Consider the following 26,288-nt stretch of genomic DNA (forward strand, 5'->3'; position numbering starts at 1 on the left):
CTCCAGCCAATTCCCTCCAGCTCTCTAGCTTTGCACCCCAGAACTGTACCGTCCTGTACTGGTCAGAAGCCTGACCAATGTAAGCTCATTACCTAGTTTGCCCTTTCCTCAGAGTGGAAGGAACATGCAGCAGCCTTGGTAGTCTGAGCTCCATCAGGAATCATAACATTCAAAAACCAGTAGAAGAACACTTCAATCTCTCTGTATAACAACAGACCTAAAAGTGGCAATTCTTCAACACTGGGAAGAATGCTGCTCTGCCTTTTCACAAATAAGACAGCACACAAAGCCAATTTTGTTTTGTGAACACGACAAAGGAAATCGTTCATAAAATCTTATGTAAAGTGCCAGTTAATCTTGCTTTCAGTAGTTTATGTCTTTGCCCTCAGTCAAAAAGAAGCCAGGTATTTTAAAATGCAGCCTCCAGGTGTTTAGCTAGAATATAATGGTTTTGCGCAAAAGCCCAAAGTACCAGGTTTAAAAATTCCTAAAATAAGACCTGCTACCTCTCCATAAAATGCCCCTGCCTTCTCTCTGAGTGAATCAAAGCACCAGAGGCTGATTCAGGCCTTTCTGCTACTAAAAAAATTATGGTAATCCATTTATGGAACAGAAACAATGCCATGTGACTTAAGTGACTAGCAAATACTCATAGTGCATAGTTAGTGAGCAATCCATGGCTGAATTACTTTGGCATAAAGCATTTAGCAATGAATGCACACAATGAACATACTCATGGAAATTGTGCTATTGTGTGACAACGGACAATTCAGGAACAGGAAAAAGGGCCAAATGCTAGAAGTTATTCCCTGAAAATAGTCTGCCCAGCTCTAAACTCAATAGTGCTCAATCAGCACCTGGGTACCAACTGCCCACTTTCCAAAATCTATGCTGGAGACAGTGTCATCATCAAGGAACGGGGAGTAGTTAGAGAACTGCAGTGACTCAAGTACTGTATAGTAACTATGCATATGTACTCGTATCCAGTCTTCAATGGTCTGCTACTGAGAAGCACAGTTCCACACTTTGCAGTTTGGAAAAGTGGATCACCCTTATTTGTAGGAAGCTGCCATCTAGAACATTTTTATTGTGTGTTTCCTGTCACCTAGTAACAATGAGTATCCCTGAGAATCTACTGTATGACAGCGCAAGGTTAAATGTTCCCAGGAAGCAATTAGAGCTAGATAATATCTGAGGAATAATTATCGTCTTTAATGAGTTGGAGCCTTTGACCAGCAAATATCTCCTTTAATCTCATTAAATAGCCTTCTGAAATTAGTTAGGCAAAGAAAAAAACTAAAGAACACCAGATATGTGAAGCCTTTTTGGCTTGTTTTAAACAGGACAGTGTTAGGGACTAATGCTATCAGTAGCAAAAATTGTGGCAAATTTGTGACTTTAGACTTTTCCAAACTGACTTTTAAAACCTGGAAGTGAATCTGGTATGACTGATATTTATTGATAACAGGTACAATAGGATTTATCGTCAGCTAGTAGTCAAAAACTCTTACATATTTTTAATCAATACCCTCATGCTGCCCTGCTGAACACTTCAGTTGCCATTTGGTAAGTGGATGAAAATGGAAAATCCCAAAGGAGATTTTATCATGCATTTTTCAGAATAGAAATTATTCATAACAAAAGCATGATAATTAAGCATCTGACCTATATTTAATCAAAATTAACCCTACAGACCCAGTGTGTAATGTGCTGAGAATAATCTACAACCTAACCTCACAACGTTTTTTTCAGTATTTCTAGCTCCTTAACCAAAATAAATAATTTAATTAGCTATTTATACCCTTAAAAAGGTCAAATCACTAATAGGTTTGTAGTGCCTACCTTGAGAATGACTGCTATGTCATTAACGTACGATATATAGGGAACTGGATGGTTGAGGGGAGTTGATGGCTTCAATCCAGTTCCAAGAGGATGATTGTTCTTGACACAACTGGAATCCCTGCGACAATTTCAAAAGAGAGGTTGAAGAATGAATGGGCCTGGAGACTGAATAACCCTTTCACCAGTAGCAGTGTTGGGAAGCTTGTACTGCAGCTGCTGTTGCTTTAGTTATCTGTAATATAAAAATGATGTAACAGTAGTGGAATAGATTTCAATTTCCAGCGAGCTCCAAGAGGCCAGTATAAGTGAATAAAAAAAAGTATTTTCAAACTTTTGAAAAGTGCCTTGACAGTGTCCTTTTGACATTTTTACAAATCCACTGTACAAATTTATCAATAGCCATCACACAACAGACTGTAATTACTATATTATTAAGGTAAGGTAATAAAAATTGGTTATATAAGAGTTCTAGTATATTTAATAACAATTGCATATTGAACCATGAGTTGAGTGTTTATCTATCACCAGTATGAAGCTGGAGTTGCTTAGCTTCTGTTCTATTCTATTCGATTTGATTCTTAAGTTCTTACATTTTCACCCATCACGGTGCTTCTGAGCACCTTCTTTGCTACATATTTTATGGTGTCTGATGCATCATGTACTTTCTGAAAACATCATACATTCCATATATCACACACATGGGGTGTCCCAGCCTGTCTTACTGTTTTAACATGATGAATATGACACATTGACTGGCATTTTGTACCATTTCTTCACTAGTTTTAGGATCCCAGCCAGGTAGATAATTCTGGGGCCTCTTAAGGATATGTTCAGATTTAAACTACAATTTTGCTAAGCAATATGAGTATAATACAGTGTGGCACATACCACTAAAATATTGAGAAAATCTAGTTTTGAAAGATTTCTAATTTGCTGTCCATTATTTTTGCATACAGGTGTTATATAACATATTCATCGCCTTCACCCAGATGCACCGATATGAAGAGATTGAACCTGTTGATGTTCTTGCTGGATTTGCTCGTTTCTTTGTAGTAGGACTAGGCGGAGTGCTGTTTGGCATCGTGTTTGGATTTGTTTCGGCATTCATGACTCGATTTACACAGAACATTTCTGCCATCGAACCACTGCTTGTCTTCATGTTCAGCTATTTGTCATATTTGTCTGCTGAAACCCTCTACATCTCAGGCATTCTGGCGTGAGTATCAAATAAGAATTTTCAAATGCCTCCCAGGGTGGAATTCCATTCTTGACAAGGTGTTTTGCTTGGGATTAGTATAATGATTTCTGCTGCCCCCGTCCCATTTTTTTCAGTTGTGATTCTTTATGGGCCTAAATGTGCAACCTGGTCTGCTGATATATCTGTTTAAACACAGCACGATCTGATACCAGACCAACTTATGCTCTAATTTCTATGTGGCATCCCAATAATGTTATGAGAGGGATGTAGTTATATACAACATTGTTAATATCAAAAGAACAAAGAATAATAGACCAGATCTTACTCTCAGTTAGAGCAATGTATATCAATTGAACTCCATTGATTTAAGTGGAATTACACCTAAATTAAGTTTGTGTAACTTGGAACTAAATCTGGCCCAAATATAAAATTCAGAAGCATTAAACAAACACATGCACATTAAAAAGCCAAGACAGGGTGATAAATGTGGAAGTGTTAAATCGTGCTGGTATGTCATTCATGGGAATGTTGATCAGTAGAAAAGACTTGGATATGTCAAGTGAATGCCAGATTACAGGATCCCAAAGAGCGAAGGGTCACAAAGGGTCTAGAAAGAGAAGTAGACCCTATGCAGATTTTGGGATGTTTGCAAAGATGACTTAGTATCCTTGGAATCTCTTTGAATGACTGGGAAAGGAGTGCAGAATGCCGCTCTAGTTGACAGAGTTGGCTTGTTGATGGAGCAAGACATTGCAAGGAGAACTGGGTCAATCTTTGTGATGACTGGCGTCAGAGGAGGAAGGAATCTGCTGCTCGGATTCAGAGCATTGCTAATACGTGGGTGTGTCTTACCTGTGGATGAGACTGTGACTTGCTCACTGGACTCAGCAGCCCCCAGAGAACCCATCGGTGCATACACCATGCTCTGTAAAGAGCAACGGTGCCATTGATTAAAGGCCAGACACTTCACTACAGTAACCTTGAAATAGTTCGATGGCTGGTCCCAAATGTGTTATGAATGTACAGGTGTGAGATGAAGAGGGAAGGTCAGAAAGGACTATAATTTACAGTAAACACGAAGAGAGAGAGTGAGGACATTGATGGGAGGATGACAAGGGGGACAGGGATAGGAAAGAAGAGTGAAAGGATGGAGGGAGGAATGGAGAGGCACATGGAGGGCAGAGACAGTGAGGGGCAGCAAAGAGAATGTGAGACGAGGATGTGGGAGGGAGTTGGAGCAAACAGCCAATCAATGGAGAGGAAAGAATACCAAAGTAAAAACTGAAGAAGTGGAAGTCTGGTGACATCCTCAGTTCTATAGATAATTCTGCTGGCTGGTGCTGAGTCCAATCTCTAACTCCTGGGCTGGCAACACCAGGGTTTTTTTTTCCTGCCCTGAGCTCACATGAATGAGCTGGGGATGGGACTTCACTGAGCCTGGTGCCCCAGAATGAGTGAAGGCTACCTCCAGGGGGGATTCTCACTTAATGGGGACAAATGTTTGAACGTGGGCACCTACAATACATTGCACATGCATAAAAAAGTGTACTGTCATTATGAGTGCAAAAATTTTACATTAGCTCTCATTGCACGTCTCAGACCCTGATTTGTTCACAAACCCCAGTTTACAGTCTCTGTGTAAAGATGCGGTTGTATGCACACATACCTTGCAGGATCATCTGAGGTACCTGTGTTTGAAAATTTAACCCAATTGTTTAATTAGATACATATATAAAGCACCTATCCTCATACTCTAAGTGCATTTATAATGTAATATTTAGATGCTTCTTAATCCAATCTAATTATTAGAGTATATATGATTCTAATCCTGTTCTCCACTGTTTTATACCTTGTGTAGCTATTTACACCCATTGCAAAGTGACCCAGATCCTGGTCCATGTTTTGCCCACTAATATATGGTATATAGGTAATTGGCAAAGCTCTCATTGACTTCAAGATCAGGTCCTATCAGAGCTGAATACTAATTTATTAATCAGTTATAGATTTGATCAGTCTTCCTGTACCTTACAAACCACCCCTGTGAATATTCATTATTTTAAAATGTATAGAACGTTATTTCACATGCTTCTTATTGTCATTAATTTATTGAAATTATTAGTAATAAAATAATATTAATATAATCAGGGTTTACTCTTCTTACTAGCCTATTAAATATATTATTGCTTATTTTAGTGATGGGAACTTACTGTTGCACCATTGAATTATTGATGAATTCATTCATTTTCCACTTGGGTTATGAAAATTTATTATGCATATATCTTGAAAAGTCAACAGTATTAAACATTAATGTCTATTGATTTTGTCTTAGAATGTCCTTGGACCTGCTGAATGTTTCTGTTCTTCCAGAGCACCCTGTAGCTTTGTCTAGGTGGAATGAATGGGAGACTTGAGGAGCACTCAGAATATTCTGAGCACACAAGATTAGAAAACTATTGTCATGTAGAAGGCTGATAGGACTAAAATGTTATAGATGGAACCAGCAAGGTGACATACTGGGCTATCTACCCGGTATCAGTTTAGCATTCAACCTGCCTATTTACGTACAGTTTCCTTTAAGCTTTGGGAACACGACAGAAATGAGGAAGCCTTGGGAGAATGCCTGACTGCTGATTTAACAGAGAACACAAAATCTGCCATATTCCTACTCATGCTAGGAAGTACAGGAGAACCTCAGAGTTATGAACAGCTCGGGAATGGAGGTTGTTCGTAACTGAAATGTTTGTAACTCTGAACAAAACATTATAGTTGTTCTTTCAAAAGTTTACAACTGAACATTGACTTAATACAGCTTTGAAACTTTATGATGCAGAAGAAAAATGCTGCTTTCCCTTAATTTTTTTAGTAGTTTTCCTCTAACACTGTACTGTACAGTATTTGCTTTTTTGGGGGGAAGAGGGTGTTCTTTTTTTTTGTCTCTGTTTCTGCGTGATTATGTACTTCCAGTTCCAAGTGACATGTGTGGTTGACTGGTCAGTTCATAACTCTGGTGTTCGTAACTCTGAGGTTCTACTGTACCTTACTCCATAAGAAGTCTCATTATCTTCAGTCTGAGAGTAAGGTGCTATTTAGTATGAGTAATAGTATCAGCGCCTGGCCCACATTGTTTATGGATATGTTTGGGCCAGATGGTGGCCTGGTTCATGCAGCCAAGCGGAGAAGTAAGGAGCTGTAAGGTGTCCCTTCACTGCTCCGTGCAAGCTGGATCGCTATGAAGGGAAAGAGCAGCCTCTGCAGGGCTGTTGCTGCATTTCCTCCTGCGATACTTATGGACAGCAGTGGGCACGGAGGGGTGGAGAATCATTGGAGCTAGGTCTCCACCCCCTAATATGCTGGCTAGCTGGTGTGTGTGGGGGACACTCTGTGCCAGGTGTAGGGCTGATGCAGGGTTCCTCCTTTGCCACACCAGAATGAGGGGTTACTGGGAGGCAGAGTGTGGCACTGACTCGTCTACTCCCAGGGCAGCACGACAATGCATTGTTCCTTGCTTGGTGCTCGTGGCAAAGCCACGAGTTTGCCCCTTTATTCGTATTTGTTGTGCATTCAAAACAAAAATGACTTTGAACCAGACTCACTTTGAGTAAGGTTGGCAAACTCTGGCTCCTTTTCTTCTCCGCTATATGGGATACACACATAGGGCCAGATGCAATATCCATACCATTACACAGTCCCTTACTCCTCAAGTAGTCCCATTGAAATCAATGGCTCCATTTAAGGAGGAAGGTATTGCATGAGGAAAGGTCTCAGAATCTGGCCCATGTGTGGGCTCAAATAAGGAGATGAGCAGACAGTCTGGATTCAACTAGTCTTCAAGCAGGAGTGATTAGAGGAGCCTTTCTCTTTTAAGATAATAAACACAGATGACCATTGCCAATACCTAATGCTTTGCACGGTGTTTCTGAATGAACAGGATGACGGCATGTGCAGTGACTATGAAAAAATATGTGGAGGAGAATGTTTCCCAGAATTCCTACACAACCATAAAGTACTTCATGAAGATGCTGAGCAGTGTCAGCGAGACCCTGATTTTCGTGTTCATGGGAGTGTCCACAGTTGGAAGGAACCACGAGTGGAACTGGGCCTTTGTTTCCTTCACTCTGCTCTTCTGCTTGATTTGGCGTGTGCTAAGTAAGAGGCAAATACTGCATTTTAACATAGCCAGCCTGGGTAGATGTGGTGCTTTGCATCTTTGAAAGTAATCAGTGCAAAAGTAGGCTAGGAAATGTAGTGCTGACTTGTATAACCTGTTTAATAATGAGTTTAATAGGTGTGTCTTACTGACCAGGTAATTTCACAAATATTAGTACTGAACTGGCGGGCTGGGGAGGGGGAGGAACAACAACCCAAAGGTCAATACCTGAAGCTGGATTTTGTGATTCAGTGCGAAGGAAACTTTTAAATAAAATTAAACCATTTCCATCATTATGTTGATATTTAGGCTGGCCATATGTTATTACTGTGTTTATTCAGGTAAGTGGGCTTCATAATGGTTACATTTTAGAATGTGGTTAATTTAAGATGGTTCCTTATCTATTTTTGGCAATTTGAACATTTCTCTGCAATTTTAACCAGAGAGAGAATATTAGCTATTTAAATTTATTCTTAAAGTAGATAAAGTTCTATACACTGTGAATCCAGATCCCGGACCTTTGGCACCACTCCTGTAAAGCCTTTCCCTTGGCTTGGATGGCATGGGTGAAGGAAATCTCCAGGTGAGGTAAAACTGGCATAACCAGCTTTACCCCAGCCCTTCCCAAGCTCTCCAGGGGTTAGGGTGAGCTGGTCACATGGTAAAATGGAAAAGGTGTGGCAGAACACTCATGATGCCTAGCTACTAACCCATCCCTGAGGCTGCTCTGACATACTATGGTAATTGAATTGGCTCCTGGTACCCCAGGATTGGGGAAGTGAAGAGGTAGTGTGCAGCTAACTTTGCCCCATGCCCTCTGGTCCTGAACCAGCCAGATCCTAGGATTGGGCACAGTGTTTTTATCAAGTAAATTTAAGTGTTACTACTAACTGTATACAATTCCCAAAACAACTAGGCAGTAAGTACATTGCATTCAGACACGATTATTCCTTATTTGAATTTATGTATATATCCCTGAATGAAACAGGGCTCCTATGGAAAACATAGTATGTGTCATGTAATTAAAGATTGTACCATAATGCATATGCACAAGGGGGCAAATTAAGGTTGCAGAGGCAACCTTAATTCTGGCATTTCTTAATTTCTGAGTACTTGACTTTGCAACCTTAATGCATGATTTTAGTGCGCAGTTATCTATGTTTTTTAAATAAAGCAAACTGAAAAAACAGAAATTCCATCATATTGGCACCCACGTGGTCATCAGCCAGGTTGGAACCTTTTGATCCACCTCACAGACCTCTGCCACTTGAGCTAATGGAATAACTGATAGCAATAGTAGGTTGACGTCCTCTATGTGGCCCAGCAGTAGAGGGGTATAAGATTTTGCCAATGGGTTTTACACATATTTGCTGACAGTAGAGAAATGGTGAATCTTGGGGATCTTCCAGACTCTGGAGGGGTGTGTGCTCTAGTGGGTAAAGACTCTTCTGGCCTCTGCTCTTAAGTGTGACCCCTTCTGCTCCATCCCCACTAACCTGTCCCCATCCCAATTTTGTCTCTTTGCCACCCCGGCGCCTCCTTCTCCCACTCCATTCTCCTCTCCTCAGGCTTCTCATCGTATGTCATGTTTCCCATTGAGTTCTAGTCTCCACCTCTCAACTTGCTGACTAAGCCCAAAGCTCCCCGTCCACTCCCAGTTTCTCTCTTTCCCTACATCTGATGCCAGTCTCCTCCCCTGTCTGCAGCTCCTCATGCAGTCTCAGTGTTCCTCCCTCGCAGCCAACTGAGCCCCAGCCTCTTTGCCCCAGCTGCCTTCATCGAATCCCTGTCCCAGGCTCCTAGTCATAGGCTGGGATTGGTTGGGCAAGAAGACTTTCTCCCTCTCTTTCCTGGCTCCCAGTCAAAGTCTCCTTGCCCAGATATTCCCAGTTTTTCTCCCCCTCTTTAGTCTCCTTGTCTCCATCTGCTCCTCTCCCTCCTCCTTGATTCAGCTTTTGACCCTTCTGCATTCAAATCAGGTGGCCTTCTTCTCTGTACTGCATGGGTGCCAGCGGGGGGAGTGGGGGAGGTCGCAGAGACCACAAGAGAGACAGGCTCTGTGCTCTCAGTTACACTGCCTGGCCTCACCCTGGGAGCAGCTGGGATTAGCCACTATAGGGAAATTGCAGCTTTGCTCCAGTAGCCCTGGTCCTGCAGCATGCTCATTATTTCTGTGGGGATGGTGCAGGCACAGCCTGGTCACACATTGGAATAGTGAGAGGATGGACTAGGTTCAATTACTCTGTGATGGTCCATGCAGTCTGCTCAATGCTAGGAGCTGTGAGAGGCTGGAGCATGCTCGGTGAGGATGGAATCCTAGGAAAGTTTAAGGGGGAAGATGAAGAAGTCTATACCGAGCATGTGCAAACTGAGATTTTACAGTCTTATAACTTGGCCACATGTGAGCAATTTTTAATGGGTACAGCAAAAGGCACATCCCTGACACAAAGGCCACCTCCCTACTAAATTTCAAGTCCCTGTTCCAAAGCATGGGGGTTTTAGAGCTTTTCAAATAAAGGTCACCTGTCAGCCTGAGTCAGATGCCCAGCATGGAAAACTTCAGTTTGACAAAGCTATAAGCAACTGAAAACAGGATCTCATAATGGGAAGTGCCACGCAAGCTTTGTAGTGTTACGAGGCCCACCAATAATAATCCAATAAACTTGTTATAGGGTTGATGTATAAAATGGATTTTTTCTAATTATAACGGTTCATTATTTACATCAGTCATGGTGCTCATATGAAATGTAGATACAAGGGCATTTCATTAAGAAAATAAAGCTGTTGGAAAAGGGCCCAAGAGGGTAATGGAAAAAAACAAGTAAGCCACTAAATATACTGTAGGCAGAAGCTGCAGTCCACACCCAGCCACATAGAATCATAGAACCATAGTGTTAGAAGGGACTGCAAGGGTCATCTCTGTCATATAGGCTGTCACATTAGTTTTACTTTTAATTAAAAGCAAAACAAATCAGGAGAATTAAGCAGCTTCCACTATAGCTGTTTTGTTACCGAATGCCTTTAAAGGGAGTCAGTGAAGAGCACTGGACTGCGACTCAGGAGTCCTGGACTCTATTCCTAGCTCTGCCCTTGGTTTGCTGGGTATCTTCGGTATGTCTTTCCACCCCTCTGTTACTCAGTTTCCCCTTCTGTAAAAAAAAAGCACTAGATAAAGACATAGGTATTATTATTATTATTATTTTATTATATGCAACTGTCAAAACTGTTCAAGCACTGTTCAAACACACTGGTCTTCTACTGTGTGGGAAAATGTCTTGAGTAACTTAGAAGGGGACCAAAATGCATTGGAGTGAAAGGGAAGAAGAAATGCTTGAAAGAATATTATAGGGGGAAAAGCAGGAAGAACTGTTATCTAAGATATCTTCAGATCACCTCAGTGGAAGGCCTGTCTAAAATACAAATGGTGGTGGATAATATCACTCATCTCATCTTCTGATCCTACTCAGCAAAGTTAAAACACAAAACATTTAGAAACCTACATTAGAATATTGTGTTAAAATTTCTCATAGGCATCACATTTATAGTATATTTAAAAAATAGCCTCAACAAATGACCAGAAAAGAAGTTACAAGCACCCACAATTGCAAAGAAAACAGTGTTCATGGCTGAAAGGCTAAAGATGCTGTTGCACTTAAAGTATTTCTCTTTGTTACTTGGTTAACAATAGTTTTTCCTCCCTCCTAGGTGTGTTTGCTCTCTTTTATATCAGCAACAAGTTTCGGACTTATCCCTTCACCATTAAAGACCAGCTCATTATTGCCTACAGTGGCCTTCGAGGAGCCAGTAGTTTCTCTCTTGCATTTTTGCTTCCGATGTATCTCTTCCCTAGAAAGAACATGTTCATTACGGCTACTCTTGTAGTTATATATTTCACCGTGTTCATTCAGGTAAGTAGGTTTCATAATGGGTTCATTTCATACAACAGCGATGCCTAGAGGCTTCATAGTTAAGCTTGCACTGAGATTTGCACTTAAATCAGGATTAAATACTTCTATTTTACACTTTAGTTGCTGGATAGTGTCTCCAGATGTAACACAATAACCCTTTGCTGGATAATTAATTTTGTCTTATCGTTTCAGTTAAATATTTAGTAACTTCACCACTGGAAGTATTTAAAAACAGATTTCCTTAAAATTCCTCTGAAAATTATGTTCCAGTTTTTTACTTCACCTTGTACTCTGATATACAAGAGTAGTTGTTCCCCTTTTGTGTCATAACTAGGGCTACGCAGGATGGAAATTCCATTTTGTGAAGGATTTTGTGATTTCAACATTTGTCTTTGTTCTGATTAGGAATGAAACCCCACAATTTAGAAATTCCCTGCAAATGAAAATCCTGAAAAAAATGTGTTTGGGGTGAATCATTTTATTTTTATATAGTCTTTTAAACTATTAAATTACATTATATTATACAGTTTTTTAAAATGAAATCAAAAGTTTTAAAAATCAAATCATTTCTTTCAAAAAATGTCAAACAGGATGCTTTGATATTGTTGAAACTATTTTTTCCCTCTGGAATGAAATATTAGCTTGGTATGAGTGGTTAGCAGGCCAGGTAGTTTACAGAAACTAATTCTTACTATTGATTAGAAAATGCTGATGAAAATCTAATTTTGATTTTTAAAAAATGGAAACATTTTTTTCAGAACCTCCCCCCCACCTCCCACTCCATTTTCCAACCAGCCTGACTAATAACAAATAAGCCCTATATTCTAGACACAGTGATCAAATAAAAAATAGTCACTTCATCTTTTGCCTTTTATCTGCTTGTTTCAAACAATAATTAACTTTCTCACTCATTTTTCTAAATACAGGGAATCACAATTGGTCCACTGGTCAAGTATCTAGATGTTAAAAAGACTAACAAGAAAGAGTCCATCAATGAAGAGATTCATGTACGAGTAAGTTGTCTTTATTGATGAACTGTATCCTAGAAAGAGAACGAATGGGAGTTCCAAATTTGAGTTAGGCACCCAGTTCCCATTGAAATTCATTGGGCAAATAAGCCCCTTAGGCACCTTTGCAAATCCCAGCCAAAATATCTTAATAAAAATATTGGATGGTGTTTGAGTCCAAAGAAGCTGTTGTAAAGCAATATATGACATCCTCTGGATATGGATGCCACCTCATTATAATTTCAAAACTACAGAATGGAACTTTTTATAAAGACACAACAATGAAACAATGTAGCAATTGGATTCCAGCCTCTCTACCTTGACACTTTGTAGCCATTAAGAAAAATCCCAGCAGCCTAACAATAAAAAGTCAGGCTTGAAAAATCCACTCACCAGCTCACACGTAGTGTATATCCTCACTGCAATCAGTGGTGTGACTGCAGCACAGATAGACATACCCAAGCAAGCTTTGATCTAGCTAACTGGAATAAAAATAGCAGCAAAGTTGCGGCAGCATGGGTTTAACTGCTCAACTACATACCCAGGTCCCAGGTGGGCTTGTACAGTGGCTATTGTTATTCCAGCTAGGTTAGATCAAAGCTAGCTCAGATTATGTCTACATGTGCTGCAGTCACACCTCTGATTGAAGTGTAGGCACAACCATAGTGAGTAGGCATCTTTCCCAGCAAGTGCCACCAACTTCTGCAAAATCTAAGCTCTCATTAAAATGTTTCTTGTCCTTATACTTGAGAAGAACGATTTCAAAAAGTGAACTGAGAGTAAAATGAGGCAGAGTCATTTCCCTGAATCTGTGGTTAGGCACCTTCATTGTCTCCACTGCTGCTCATACTATGCCAAGCAACAATGGATCAGAGATGTGGTTCATTTCACTACCATCTCTTGACCAGCTTGAGTACATACTAAAAACAGAAAAGTTTTAAATCAGGATACTCTGTTTTATTGATTACAAATGAATAAAACCTCAGGATTCATTTTGAAAGACTCTGAGGCTATGTCTACACTACAAAATTAGGTCGAATTTATAGAAGCCGGTTTTATAGAAATTGGTTGTATGCAGCTGATTGTGTGTGTCCCCACATAAAATGCTCTAAGTGCATGAAGTCGGCGGACCGCGTCCACAGTACCGAGGCTAGCGTCGACTTCCGGCGCATTGCACTATGGGTAGCTACCCCACAGTTCCCGCAGTCTCTGCCACCCATTGGAATTCTGGGTTGAGATCGCAATGCCCGAATGATGCAAAGCAGTGCCGCGGGGGGTTCTGGGTACATTGCGTCAGGCCCCTCCCCCTCCGTCACAGCAACGGCAGACAATAGATTCGTGCCTTTTTACCTGGGTTACCTGTGCAGACAACATACCACGGCAAGCATGGAGCCCGCTCAGCTCAGCTCACCGTCACCATATGTCATCCGGGTGCCGGCAGACATGGGAGTGCATTGCTACACAGCAGCAGCAGCTAACTGCCTTTTGGCAGTAGACGGTGCAGCATGACTGGTAGCCTTCATCGGCGATCGGGATGCTGGTAGCTGTGGGGCTGGCAGCCGTAGGGCTGCATTGCACCAGCCCCTTACCTTTTGCCTTTTGGCAGTAGATGGTTTATTACGACTGGTAACCGTCCTCGTCGGACAATGATGGCTATCAGTCGTAGTATACTATTTTCTGCCAAGTATTGTCTGCTAAGCACCCAGAAGAGGCTGAGGGCGATCTGGGTGCTGGCAGACATGTGGCTGGCACACGTGGGGCTACATTGCTACACAGCAGCAACCCCTTGCCTTTTGGCAGTAAATAGTATATTATGACTGGTATCCGTCATCATCATACTGCCAAGCGCCCAGTATTTGCTGCCAAGCACCCAGAAAATGCCGAGGGCTATCAGTCATGCTGCACTGTCGTCTTAAGATGTAAAAAATAGATTTGTTCTGTATTCATTTCCTTCCCCCCTCCCTCCATCAAATCAACGGCCCGCTAAACCCAGGCTTAGGAGTTCAATCTCTGGGGGGGGGGGCATTCTGTGTGACAGTTGTTTGTATTTCTCCCTGATGCACAGCCACCTTTCTTGATTTTAATTCCCTATACCTGTACGCCATGTCGTCACTCGCCCCTCCCTCTCTCCCTCCCTCCTTCCCCTGGTCCTTCAGATACTAGTTTCGCGCCTTTTTTCAGACCAGACACCATAGCTAGCACTGGGATCATGGAGCCCGCTCAGATCACCGCGGCAATTATGAGCACTATGAACACCACGCGCATTGTCCTGGAGTATATGCAGAGCCAGGACATGCCAAAGCAAAACCAGGACCAGCCGAGGAGGAGGCGATTGCAGCGCGGCGACGAGAGTGATGAGGAAATGGACATGGACCTAGACCTCTCACAAGGCACAGGCCCCAGCAATGTGGAAATCATGGTGTTACTGGGGCAGGTTCATGCCGTGGAACGCCGATTCTGGGCCCGGGAAACAAGCACAGACTGGTGGGACCGCATCGTGTTGCAGGTCTGGGACGATGCCCAGTGGCTGCGAAACTTTCGCATGCGTAAGGGCACTTTCATGGAACTTTGTGACTTGCTTTCCCCTGCCCTGAAGCACCAGAATACCAGGATGAGAGCAGCCCTCACAGTTGAGAAGCGAGTGGCGATAGCCCTGTGGAAGCTTGCAACGCCAGACAGCTACCGGTCAGTCGGGAATCAATTTGGAGTGGGCAAATCTACTGTGGGGGCTGCTGTGATCCAAGTTGCCAGGGCATTGAGAGACCTGGTGATATCAAGGGTAGTGACTCTGGGAAACGTGCAGGACATAGTGGATGGCTTTGCTGCAATGGGATTCCCAAACTGTGGTGGGGCGATAGACGGAACCCATATCCCTATCTTGGCACCGGCGCACCAAGCCACCGAGTACATAAACCGCAAGGGGTACTTTTCAATGCTGCTGCAAGCCCTGGTGGTTCACAAGGGACGTTTCACCGACATCAACGTGGGCTGGCCGGGAAGGGTACATGATGCTCGCGTCTTCAGGCACTCTGTTCTGTTTCGAAAGCTGGAGGAAGGGACTTTCTTCCCGGACCAGAAAATAACCGTTGGGGATGTTGAAATGCCTATCGTGATCCTTGGGGACCCAGCCTACCCCTTAATGCCATGGCTCATGAAGCCGTACACAGGCAGCCTGGACAGGAGTCAGGACCTGTTCAACTACAGGCTGAGCAAGTGCCGAATGGTGGTGGAATGTGCATTTGGGCATTTAAAAGCGCGCTGGCGCAGCTTACTGACTCGCTCAGACCTTAGCGAAAAGAATATCCCCATTGTTATTGCTGCTTGCTGTGCGCTCCACAATATCTGTGAGAGTAAGGGGGAGACATTTATGGCGGGGTGGGAGGTTGAGGCAAATCGCCTGGCCACTGATTACGCGCAGCCAGACACCAGGTCGGTTAGAGCAGCACAGCAGGGCGCGGTGCGCATCAGAGAAGCTTTGAAAACTAGTTTTGTGACTGGCCAGGCTACGGTGTGAAACTTCTGTTTGTTTCTCCTTGATGAAATCTCCGCCCCCCCACCCACCCGGTTAACTCTACTTCCCTGTAAACCAACCACCCCACCCTCCCCTACCCTCCCCCCTTCAAGCACCACTTGCAGCGGCAATAAAGTCATTGTTACTTCACATTCATGCATTCTTTATTAATTCAGCACACAACTAGGGGGATAATTGCAAAGGTAGCCCGGGATGGGTGGGGGAGGAGGGAAGGAAAAGGACACACTGCAGTTTAAAACTTTAAAACTTATTGCTCGGGAAATCATCTAGGGTGGAGTGACTGGGTGGCCGGAGGCCCCCCCACCGTGTTCTTGGGCGTCTGGGTGAGGAGGCAATGGGACTTGGGGAGGAGGGCTGTTGGTTACACAGGGGCTGTAGCGGCGGTCTCTGCTCCTGCTGCCTTTCCTGCAGCTCAACCATACGCAGGAGCATATCAGTTTGATGCTCCAGCAGCCGGAGCATCGACTCTTGCCTTCTGTGTGCAAGCTGACACCACTTCTCCTCTTCAGCCCATGATTCAGCACGCAACTTCTCCTCTTCAGCCCGCGATTCAGCACGCCACCTCTCCTCTCGCTCATATTGGGCTTTTCTAAAATCAGTAATTGACTGCCTCCACGCATTCTGCTGTGCTCTGTCAGCGTGGGAGGCAGTCTGTAGTTCAGTAAACATTTCATCACGCGTCCTTCGCTTCCGCTTTCGAATATTCACTAGCCTCTGTGAAGGAGAAACATTTGCAGCTGGTGGAGGAGAAGGGAGAGGTGGTTAAAAAAGATACATTTTAGAGAACAATGGGTACACTCTTTCACGTTAGATTTTGCTGTTCACATCACACAGCACATGTGCTTTCGTTACAAGGTCGCATTTTTCCTCTTATATTGAGAGCCTGCAGGTTTGGTGTGAGAGATCACTCACGCAGTGCCAGGCCACAGATTTCAGCTTGCAGGCAGCCATGGTAAGACACAGTCTTTTGGCTTTTTTAACCTTGTTAACAAGTGGGGATGGTTTAAAACAGTACTGCTCTCATTAACCATACCAAGCACCCGTTGGGTTGGCCATTTAAAATGGGTTTGCAATGTAAAAGGAGGGGCTGCGGTTTCAGGGTTAACATGCAGCACAAACCCAACTAACTCCCCTCCCCCACACACCCAATTCTCTGGGATGGTCACTTCACCCCTCCCCCCCACCACGTGGTTAACAGCGGGGAATATTTCTGTTCAGCAGAGCAGGAAGGGGCACCTCTGAATGTCCCCTTAATAAAATCGCCCCATTTCAACCAGGTGACCGTGAATGATATCACTCTCCTGAGGATAACAAAGAGCGATAAGGAATGGATGTTGTCTGCATGCCAGCAAACACCGGGACCATACGCTGCCATGCTTTGTTATGCAATGATTCCAGACTACGTGCTACTGGCCTGGCGTGGTAAAGTGTCCTACCATGGCGGACGGGATAAGGCAGCCCTCCCCAGAAACCTTTTGCAAAGGCTTTGGGAGTACATGAAGGAGAGCTTTCTGGAGATGTCCCTGGAGGATTTCCGCTCCATCCCCATACACGTTAACAGACTTTTCCAGTAGCTGTACTGGCCGCGATTGCCAGGGCAAATTAATCATTAATCATTAAACACGCTTGCTTTTAAACCATGTGTAATATTTACAAAGGTACACTCACCAGAGGTCCCCTGTGTGCCCACAGGGTCTTGGGTGAGTTCGGGGGTTACTGGTTCCAGGTCCAGGGTAAACATATCCTGGCTGTTGGGGAAACCGGTTTCTCCGCTTCCTTGCTGCTGTGAGCTATCTATATTATCTCCATCCTCATCTTCCTCGTACCCCGAACCCGCTTCCCTGTGTGATTCTCCAGTGAGGGACTCATAGCACACGGTTGGGGTAGTGGTGGCTGCACCCCCTAGAATGGCATGCAGCTCCGCGTAGAAGCGGCATGTTTGCGGCTCAGCCCCGGACCTTCCGTTTGCTTCTCTGGCTTTGTGGTAGGCTTGCCTTAGCTCCTTAATTTTCACGCGGCACTGCTGTGCGTCCCTGTTATGGCCTCTGTCCTTCATGGCCTTGGAGACCTTTTCTAATATTTTGCCATTTCGTTTACTGCTTCGGAGTTCGGCCAGCACAGATTCATCTCCCCATATGGCGAGCAGATCCCGTACCTCCCGTTCGGTCCAGGCTGGAGCTCTTTTGCGATCCTGGGACTCCATCACGGTTACCTGTGCTGATGAGCTCTGCGTGGTCACCTGTGCTCTCCACGCTGAGCAAACAGGAAATGAAATTCAAACGTTCACGGGGCTTTTCCTGTCTACCTGGCCAGTGCATCTGAGTTGAGAGTGCTGTCCAGAGCGGTCACAATGAAGCACTGTGGGATAGCTCCCGGAGGCCAATAACGTCGAATTCCGTCCACACTAACCCAATTCCGACCCCCTAAGGCCGATTTTATCGCTAATCCCCTCGTCGGAGGTGGTGTAAAGAAACCGGTTTAAAGGGCCCTTTAAGTCGAAAGAAAGGCCTTCGTCGTGTGAACGTGTCCAGGCTAAATTCGAATTAACGCGGCTAAAGTCGACCTAAACTCGTAGTGTAGACCAGGCCTGAGTCATTTTGGAAGGTGATTTATTTTCTTCTGAAACATTTTACTTTAAGTTTACATCCCATCACATGTACAGGTAGGATAGAGGGAAGGTTGTTAAGCTTGTTTAACAAAATTGTACAAAACACTTAAACATGTGGTTAAATTTACCCATGAGTAGTCCAATTGAAATTAATGGGACTACTATATGTATAAAGTTAACCACATATGTAGATGTTAGCAGCTAACTTTAATTTGACCTGAAATTAACCTCGGTGATTTTATTTTTATATTGAAGCCAGATATGATTTTATCTAAAATAGTATTACTTATAGTAATTTGGCTTTCATAACTGGAAATTTTAAAGCTATTTCTGCTGAGGTTGAAAACACATCAAGGTGCCTGCAAATTCGGGTAATTAGTAGCAGATTTACTTATACAGATCAAACAATCTTAAGGAAAAATAAAAAGATCAGAGACATTGGCATATGGAGAAGTTTGTCTAGATTTTTATAAAATTTTAGATTTTCTAAGAGTTGTTTAATTTGAATCAGTGTCTAAATTCCTTAGAATCTGGTCTTTGATTACCTAAGAATTGTTTTGACATTGATTTCATGTTATGACCATTGGTTTGTTGTATTTTTTTCTCTAGATGATGGATCACTTGAAGGCTGCAATTGAAGATATATGTGGGCATTGGAGTCACTATCAACTGAGAGACAAGTAAGAATGTTTTGTTACTGTCTGGTATAATAAAGTAATTTAGCTGTGACATATTTATCTACTCAAAGGTAAATACAGTAGGAAATCCACTTTGTGCTCTCAGAAGGTTAGATTAGAATGAAAATGTTAGGGATATGAGCCATAACCTGTTCTAAAATATAACCCGAGCTCTTGAATAATCATCATCTTTTGGAGTGCAACATTCATGTATGTTTCACTGCTGTGCCTCCTCAAAAGCTAGGAGGAGATAAGCGTGATAGAGGAGGATCATGACATGCACACTCATGCCACATGCACGTGAAAGCCTGCAAACAAGGCCTAAATGTAAGCCTATCAATCTTCAAAGTGGCCCTTTAAATTGCAAGCTGCTTGAGGCATAGATCTGTCATTTTATTTGAATGTAAATCACCGTGCAAACATATGGGACAATGTAGATAGCTCATAATAAAGTAATAAATAGTAATTTTTTCCTGGTCTCAGAATTATACTGCCTTCTGTATCTAGGAGAGAGCACAAAAGTGATGTTTGTATTAACTTAATAAAGGAATTATATGGGAGCAGCATTATACCTTCAATGGGTAGATGAGACAAGTTGTGAGTTTGACTTGATGTTCTAAATTGCCATTTGATTTGTAACCTTTACATTATCAGATCTGAATGTGGAGATATACATATGATCATCAGTCTGCTCAATACATTTGCAAGCTCAGATGGTTGCTGTATAGCAGTAACACAAGCCTTTATGGGGTGGAATATCTTTTCTCCCTGAGAGATGGCCTTCATTTCAATCAATTTATTAACTATAGAATTCATATGTAATGGGCTAAAAATGGCCTTCCAGAGAATATATTGAGGATAACAATGGTGCATCGGCTATAGAATTCCCTATTTGAAGCCACAGACACAGTTGAAGGCATTGCAACTGAGATAAGCTGCATTTCTGTCACTTCTCTCAGATCCACCCAATAGACCTGATAGGAAGAGTCTATGAATACTACTAGTAAGTTACTGTTTCAGTCAAGGTAAAGGCTAAAGAAACACATCATATGAAAATATTTATATGAGAGTCATATAAAAATGAAGAGGGGGAGGGATAGCTCAGTGGTTTGAGCATTGGCCTGCTAAACCCAGCGTTGTGAGTTCAATCCTTGCGGGGGCCACTTAGGAATCTGGGGAAAAATTGGTTCTTGATCCTGCTAGTGAAGGCAGGGGGCTGGACTCAATGACCTTTTGGGGTCCCTTCCAGCTCTAGGAGATAGGTATATCTCCATATTAAAAAAAAAAAGGTATTCCTTGCATTAAGATTAAGTAATATGCTTTTAAGAATTGATTACCTTGGTTAACCGATACTCAGGGTAACTTCCTGTGGCCTAGAGAGCTCTGCAGAGCATCCTTGTTCACAGAACAAAGCAGAGCTACGTACAGTCTTCTGTTATAGCAACAAATATTAAAAACAGTTGCTTATTATAAGAAATTGTATAAACTCTGTATTGCTTTTCATAACACTCAAAGTACATTTCTCTGCCATAGCAAACTGCCCCATAGAAAAAAAAATTATAAGAAGAGCTGCTGCTGTTTTGTTAAGCTAATGCCTGAAAGCCAATACACGCCTCAACACACACACACACACACACACACACACACATTCAAACTTGTGTATGCAGCACATTAGTGGTATATTATAATATGCAGCGTGCATACAGACATCATTTTGCAGTCCATTCAATTTCTCTGGCATTCAGAATATTAGGACATATATATTTTCCCCTAATTGTCAGGATTTAAAATGATCAGCAACATAATGGGACCTAACTACTGGGCCATTTAGAACATTATTGGTGTCTGGCTGAATAGGCCAGCGTTGCTGTAAGTGCAGCTGCTGCTGTTATACCTTATTAGAATACAACATTTGTACAAAAGCATGAAAGACTGGCCCCTTTTTTCTTTTCATACAATTGTGGCGATGCTATATGCTAACACTCACCCAACCTTCTTTTTAAGATGATTGCAGCTTGTTTCTTTCTTTTGTATAGCAGATTTACCATCTCTGTGGACCAGTAGGCCATGCCCTTTGTCCTCCAACAGGTTCACTGGTCCTTCAGCACGCCACGGGTGCCTACAATTCGGCTTCAGTTTCCGACCTGCAATTATATATATATTTGATGGATGTTATCAGAGAGGAAGATAGACTCCTTTCCTTTTTACATTTGCTTTTAATTTCTGTTTCATAGATTTAAAAAGTTTGACACTAAATATCTAAAGAAAATCCTGATCCGGGAGAACCAGCCCAAATCCAGCATTGTATCTCTGTACAAGAAACTGGAAATCAAACAGGCCATTGAGATGGCAGAGAGTGGGATGATAAGTTCAGCTGCATCGACAGCTTCTCTCCAGTGAGTATCAGCTTCATTACAGCTTACCAAACGGGAGAGAGGGAGGAAGGGGGACGGGGGAATATGAAGAAATAGCTGAGGGAGACAAGGACTTTAAAAGAAATGTGACAAGAACAAGGTACTGGGAGGGGAGGAATAACTGTTTGGTGCTGGGACCTTGACATGTTCCATAGGAAAGGAAATGTTCAGCGATAGTTCTGAGTTTACAAAGAGGGGAAAAGACTGCCTCTTTACCCATGTTTTTCAGCAGTGACAGGCAAGCCTGCAAAGGCCTGGAGATTCAGGTCTAGACTCAGTGGTACTCGCTGATTGCTTTGCACTGCTCCAGTGATGCAAAGAGGCCATATGCTTCATTTAACTGGTCAGTAAATTCTGGTTTGGGGCTGCTTTGTGTTGAAAGTGCAACACAAAGGAAAGGAGCATACTGGTTTGTCTGGCCCTCAGTTCAGATTAGTAACCAGAATTCTGGGATCTGTAAATTTGGGTATAGCTCTCATGAGACCAGTCTCTCTTGTAAGTTGCTACTTCAGACTGGGTCAGAATGCCATAAGGACAGGCTTTCTTGTAGTATTTTGGTACTTCAGCTTCTAGTCTTGGCCAGAACTCAGGTTACTCCTGGGGGCATTCTGGGCCAAAAAAAAATAAAAATTATGCGCACAATATTTTAAAATTCTGCAAATTTTATTTGTCAAAATAAGACTACAGAATCACACCAGTTTCAATTATTTTGGTCATTTGTTTCAAAATACCGGTCAGTAAGTATGTTTACAACAATATAGACACACACAAAATTTCCCCCAGGAGTAGAGAGTTAAAGAAACTGTTATGACAACCCAGTTCCTGTTTATCTTCCCCTTCCCCCCCCCCCCGCCAGAGCCTAGTAGGGAGGGCCAGACACCCACAACCCCTCCCCCCCAGAGTCCCCCTGCAGGGGCCCCCCAGCCAATACACCTGAACCCCCTCTCCCCAGAGCCCAATCGTAGGGCCCCTCCAACTCAGATACTCCCCCCAGAGCCCAGCTGTGGGGCCCCCCCTGGCCCAGATACCCGCATCCTCTTCCCCAGAGAGCCCAGCTCGCCCCCCTCTTGTCCAGACACCCATCTCCCTCACTCCTTTCCCCTCCCTCCCCCCCAGAGCCCAGGGATCCAGAGGGAGAAATAGCCTGATGCTCGGTCCCAGGCTTGCACAGAGTTTCCTGTGCACTGCCTTCTCCTTCCCTCAGGGCATGCTGGGAACTGCAGCTGCCAGGAACACTCTAGCTCCCTCCCCGCCCCCCAGCAGGGTCTTCTATGTGCAAGCTGGGATCTGCCAAGTCCAGTGGCCCTAGTGGCGGCTAGCACATTTCTATTGGGGAAAGGAAATTCTGCACGCACAACATTAATTTCTACAAAATTCTGAATTGCGCAGGTGCACAGAATTCCCCCAGGAGTATCAGGTGCAGAGAGAGACTAAAAAAATAATGAAACATTCTTTCTGAACCTCCAAAAATGTTTGGTTTGACAGACTGGGATAGGGTGGGGTTAGTTTTTTTACTTTACCCTATTGGCCATCTCTAGTTTTCTTAACTAACAGGCTAAATAGTGCCAATTAGCCAAAGGCCTTTGTTAGTGGGTGCCCAAGGGGGAGCTTCCTGCTGTATAGCAAAAGTGGGCTAATGGCTTCATGTGCTGGGATAGTGAAGTCTGCTCCCTCCAGCACGCTGAACCAACCCCCAGATACATGGAAGGTTTGAGTCCGTCCTTCTCCCCTAAACGGAGGAGCCAATTGAAAGGCAGTGGAAGGCTATGTGAAACAGACTTGGTGAAAAACAAACATAATCCCTATAGAAATCAATGGGGCAAATACCCTCAGTGCAACACAGTTCCTTTGTTGAGATCAGTAAAACTGAATTCTGGATAAAACCTTATAAAATATAAAGAGCTGGATCATGGAAACCTTCACTCCAATGCACATAATTATTCTTATGCGCAGACCCACTGACCTCAATGTGACTGCACACAAGTAAGTATGTGCATGGGAGTGTTTGAAAGATCTCACCTAAGAAAAAAGTTACCTTACCAGGGTCACTCTTTAAACTGTTTATCTTGATCATGTAAAAATTCATTTGTTTGTTTTGAATTCTTGTATCATTGTGTAATTTAAGAGCTGGTCAATTTTTTTCTAAATCTTTTTTTTTTGGTGAGAGGATAACATTAAAGGAAGCATATGGTCATGATCTCTGTGAATTTTCCTTTTACTGTATGTCAGAAATATTTCTGAGCTGCATGTGGATAATACAAAAAGGAAGTTTGAAAGAAAAGTTGTGACACGCAAACAACATTTTTATTTACTTTCTTTAAAAACATAAGACCAACCGATTGCATGTAGTTTTATAAATTCACTCCTGAACTGAGTTTGTAGGATGAAAAATATCATTCTAGAATAAATAGTTTGCTCAGGTGGAATTGGATCTTACTCTAGGCCAGATTCTGATATTTTTTACTCACAGTAAATAGTCCCTTACTTTTTAAGCAGCCAGTGGGACTGCTTGAGGAGAAAGGGGCTACTGAAGGTCATGATATCAGAGTGAGTAATCCCATTGATTTCAGTGAAACAGCTTGTAGTATAAGACACTATTCAATGTGAGTGAGGGTGGCAAAATCTGGTCCTAAATAAATAATCCTGGAAACTGGGGGGTTTGGAAAGAAATTCTGATGCATTTAATATAAAGCCACATTTGCAATGCAATAATAACATGATACATTTCTCCTCAGCTCTTTTGATCAGTTGCACACGCATATCATTGCTATCTGGGGTTTTCATGCTTTAAAGACAAGGGGAAGAAATCTCTCTGGCAATCAGGGCAGATCTCAGTTGAGCCTTCTGGATTCGCTCCAGGCTCAGAACTTCCATTCATGTCAGTGGGATTCCTACAGGTTGACTATGCATTAAGTATTTGTCCATTGACTGGGCAACAAAGCATCTAGATTTGAGATAAAATATAGCACCTTAGTTATACTGGCTTAGAGAACGAACATAAGCCTTAGAAATGGGGATTTCAAAAGGCAAAGCACATCCAAGCAGATGCTGCAGATACCACATTTCTATGGCTCTATTTTAGACAATATACTTTAATCATAAGAAAGACAGGATGGGCTTCTTTTGAACTCACTCTTGCTGGTTTCACACTGCTGTGACTCTTTGGACATCAGGGGAGATAGTCTTGATGTACGCTGGTGTAAGCAGGCTCAGAATCAGACTGAGTGTTTTCATTGCCAGTGACACTATCACATAAGCGCTATCCCACTAGGATGCTACTTTCTTCTTAGTAGAACTGGATGGAGAGTACGGAAAGTTCAAAATGTAACAAAAAATGTGGAAAAAATTAGATAAGGATTTTTGGGGAATTTGGTTTTTATTTTTTAACTAGCTTTATTTTTTTAGAACAAATGTGGCCAGTATTTTGGGTTCATTCGTGATCAGAATAGATTTTTTTTTTGCCAACCCAGAGTTATAGCCAATTGCTATGCACCCAAAATGATATAATCTCAGTAATGTTTTTGCAAATAAAACACCTGGACTGGGTCCTGCAAGTAAAATGCAGGAAGTTGCAATAAGCATCAGAGAAAGAATTTTAATAAAGATGATTTTATGGGGTTGGTAACAAGTCAAACTTGTTTGAGCTGAAAGCAGGTTTTGAAATATATTGTATATTGTGAAATATTAATTAAAGGAGTGCTTATTAAACTGAAAACATAACCTTTTCTCCATTCCCCAGGTAGGCTCACTGTTATCAATGTGGCAGGTTAATGGCTAATCCCATGCAAAGAGTATGCTTTTTATTTGTGCTTTAGAACAATACAGATAATCTTCATGTTGTTTGTTCTGTTGCTATTTCAGTTCAGCTGAAACTGAGGGCATTTTATTTGAGTCCCCTAAAGAGCGAAATGATAACAACCACTGAGATGATTTAAGGCTTGATATTCCATCTACATCTGCATGCAGGGGGGAGCCAGATTGGGTTGATCTGGAGTGGGGAAAGTAGCAGGATGAAGTGATCTCTACATGATACCATTCTTCTCTATACTTTCCCAACCCTTTTTCCAATTCTGTGATATAAAATCCCTCTGCAGGTGCACCACAGGCTTCTGGTTCCATAGGTCTAGGGAGGGCAGGCCTGGACAAGAAGTGGATAGAGAAGCAGCTACTCTTTGTGTCATCAGCCATGAGGGGATTGTACTGCATAGGACTTCAGTTGTCAAACTACGTTTCATGGACCATTGGTAGTGTGTGGACCACTTGACAGTGGTCCACAGAGAGTTTAAAAGCAGCCACTTCAAAAAACCATTAGCAATTTAAATGGTCACTGGAACAAACCACAAGCCCATCTCCCCAATTTAGAGCTCTAATGTGTGCATTTATAAGTCCCTAGAAAGGGGGCCAGGCTAAATGTGTCTTATTTATTTATTAAACTAGACTATTTAAATGGTTACTTTTTAAAAATATGGGGCTTTTTCTATAAATGTTGCATCTTTTATGGCTGACTTGTTCCTTTTCTAACTTGCCATTTTCCACCTGTGATATATTTTGGATCACTACATATAGACAACAGTTGATCTCAACAACTGGTCATTTCCTAGAGATGGGCCACTTTGGATCTTCAACACATTTGAATTTTGGCAGTGTTCAGATTCAAATGCCTGAACCCAAACCTATCCCTATGGCTTTGGTTTCAGGTTGGATGCTGTCAGGGCTGAATCCCCACTCTGTCACTCTGACTGCAGAAAGTGGGGGCTTGCAAGGATTCAAAAAATGAATACTTGCCACTCCAGGCTTGTATTAAACTCCCAAGGTTACAGCTCTTCTCTGACCTTGGCTTGGTAAACGCTGCCACCACCCAAATGCAAAAAAACCCTGGGAACCAGGAAGGAACACTTGGGAATTCCTCCCTGTGGGGTACCCTCAAGCCCTTTCACACACACACACTCCGAGGA

The 26,288-nt window shown here is 42.7% G+C and overlaps 1 protein-coding gene across 1 annotated transcript in view; it reads left to right on the forward strand.

The window, feature by feature from the left end:
• SLC9A4 (solute carrier family 9 member A4) overlaps window positions 1–26,288 on the forward strand; it is a 45,487-nt gene that overhangs the window by 9,041 nt on the left and 10,158 nt on the right. The window contains exons 3-8 of the mRNA XM_065414509.1: window positions 2,799–3,058; window positions 6,969–7,186; window positions 10,893–11,095; window positions 12,022–12,108; window positions 18,852–18,922; window positions 21,154–21,315. Coding sequence (XP_065270581.1) covers window positions 2,799–3,058; window positions 6,969–7,186; window positions 10,893–11,095; window positions 12,022–12,108; window positions 18,852–18,922; window positions 21,154–21,315 — 1,001 coding nt within the window. The remainder of the gene's footprint in view (window positions 1–2,798; window positions 3,059–6,968; window positions 7,187–10,892; window positions 11,096–12,021; window positions 12,109–18,851; window positions 18,923–21,153; window positions 21,316–26,288) is intronic.

The sequence above is a fragment of the Emys orbicularis genome, chromosome 1, assembly GCF_028017835.1.
Source record: "Emys orbicularis isolate rEmyOrb1 chromosome 1, rEmyOrb1.hap1, whole genome shotgun sequence".
NCBI classification, from domain to species: domain Eukaryota; kingdom Metazoa; phylum Chordata; order Testudines; family Emydidae; genus Emys; species Emys orbicularis.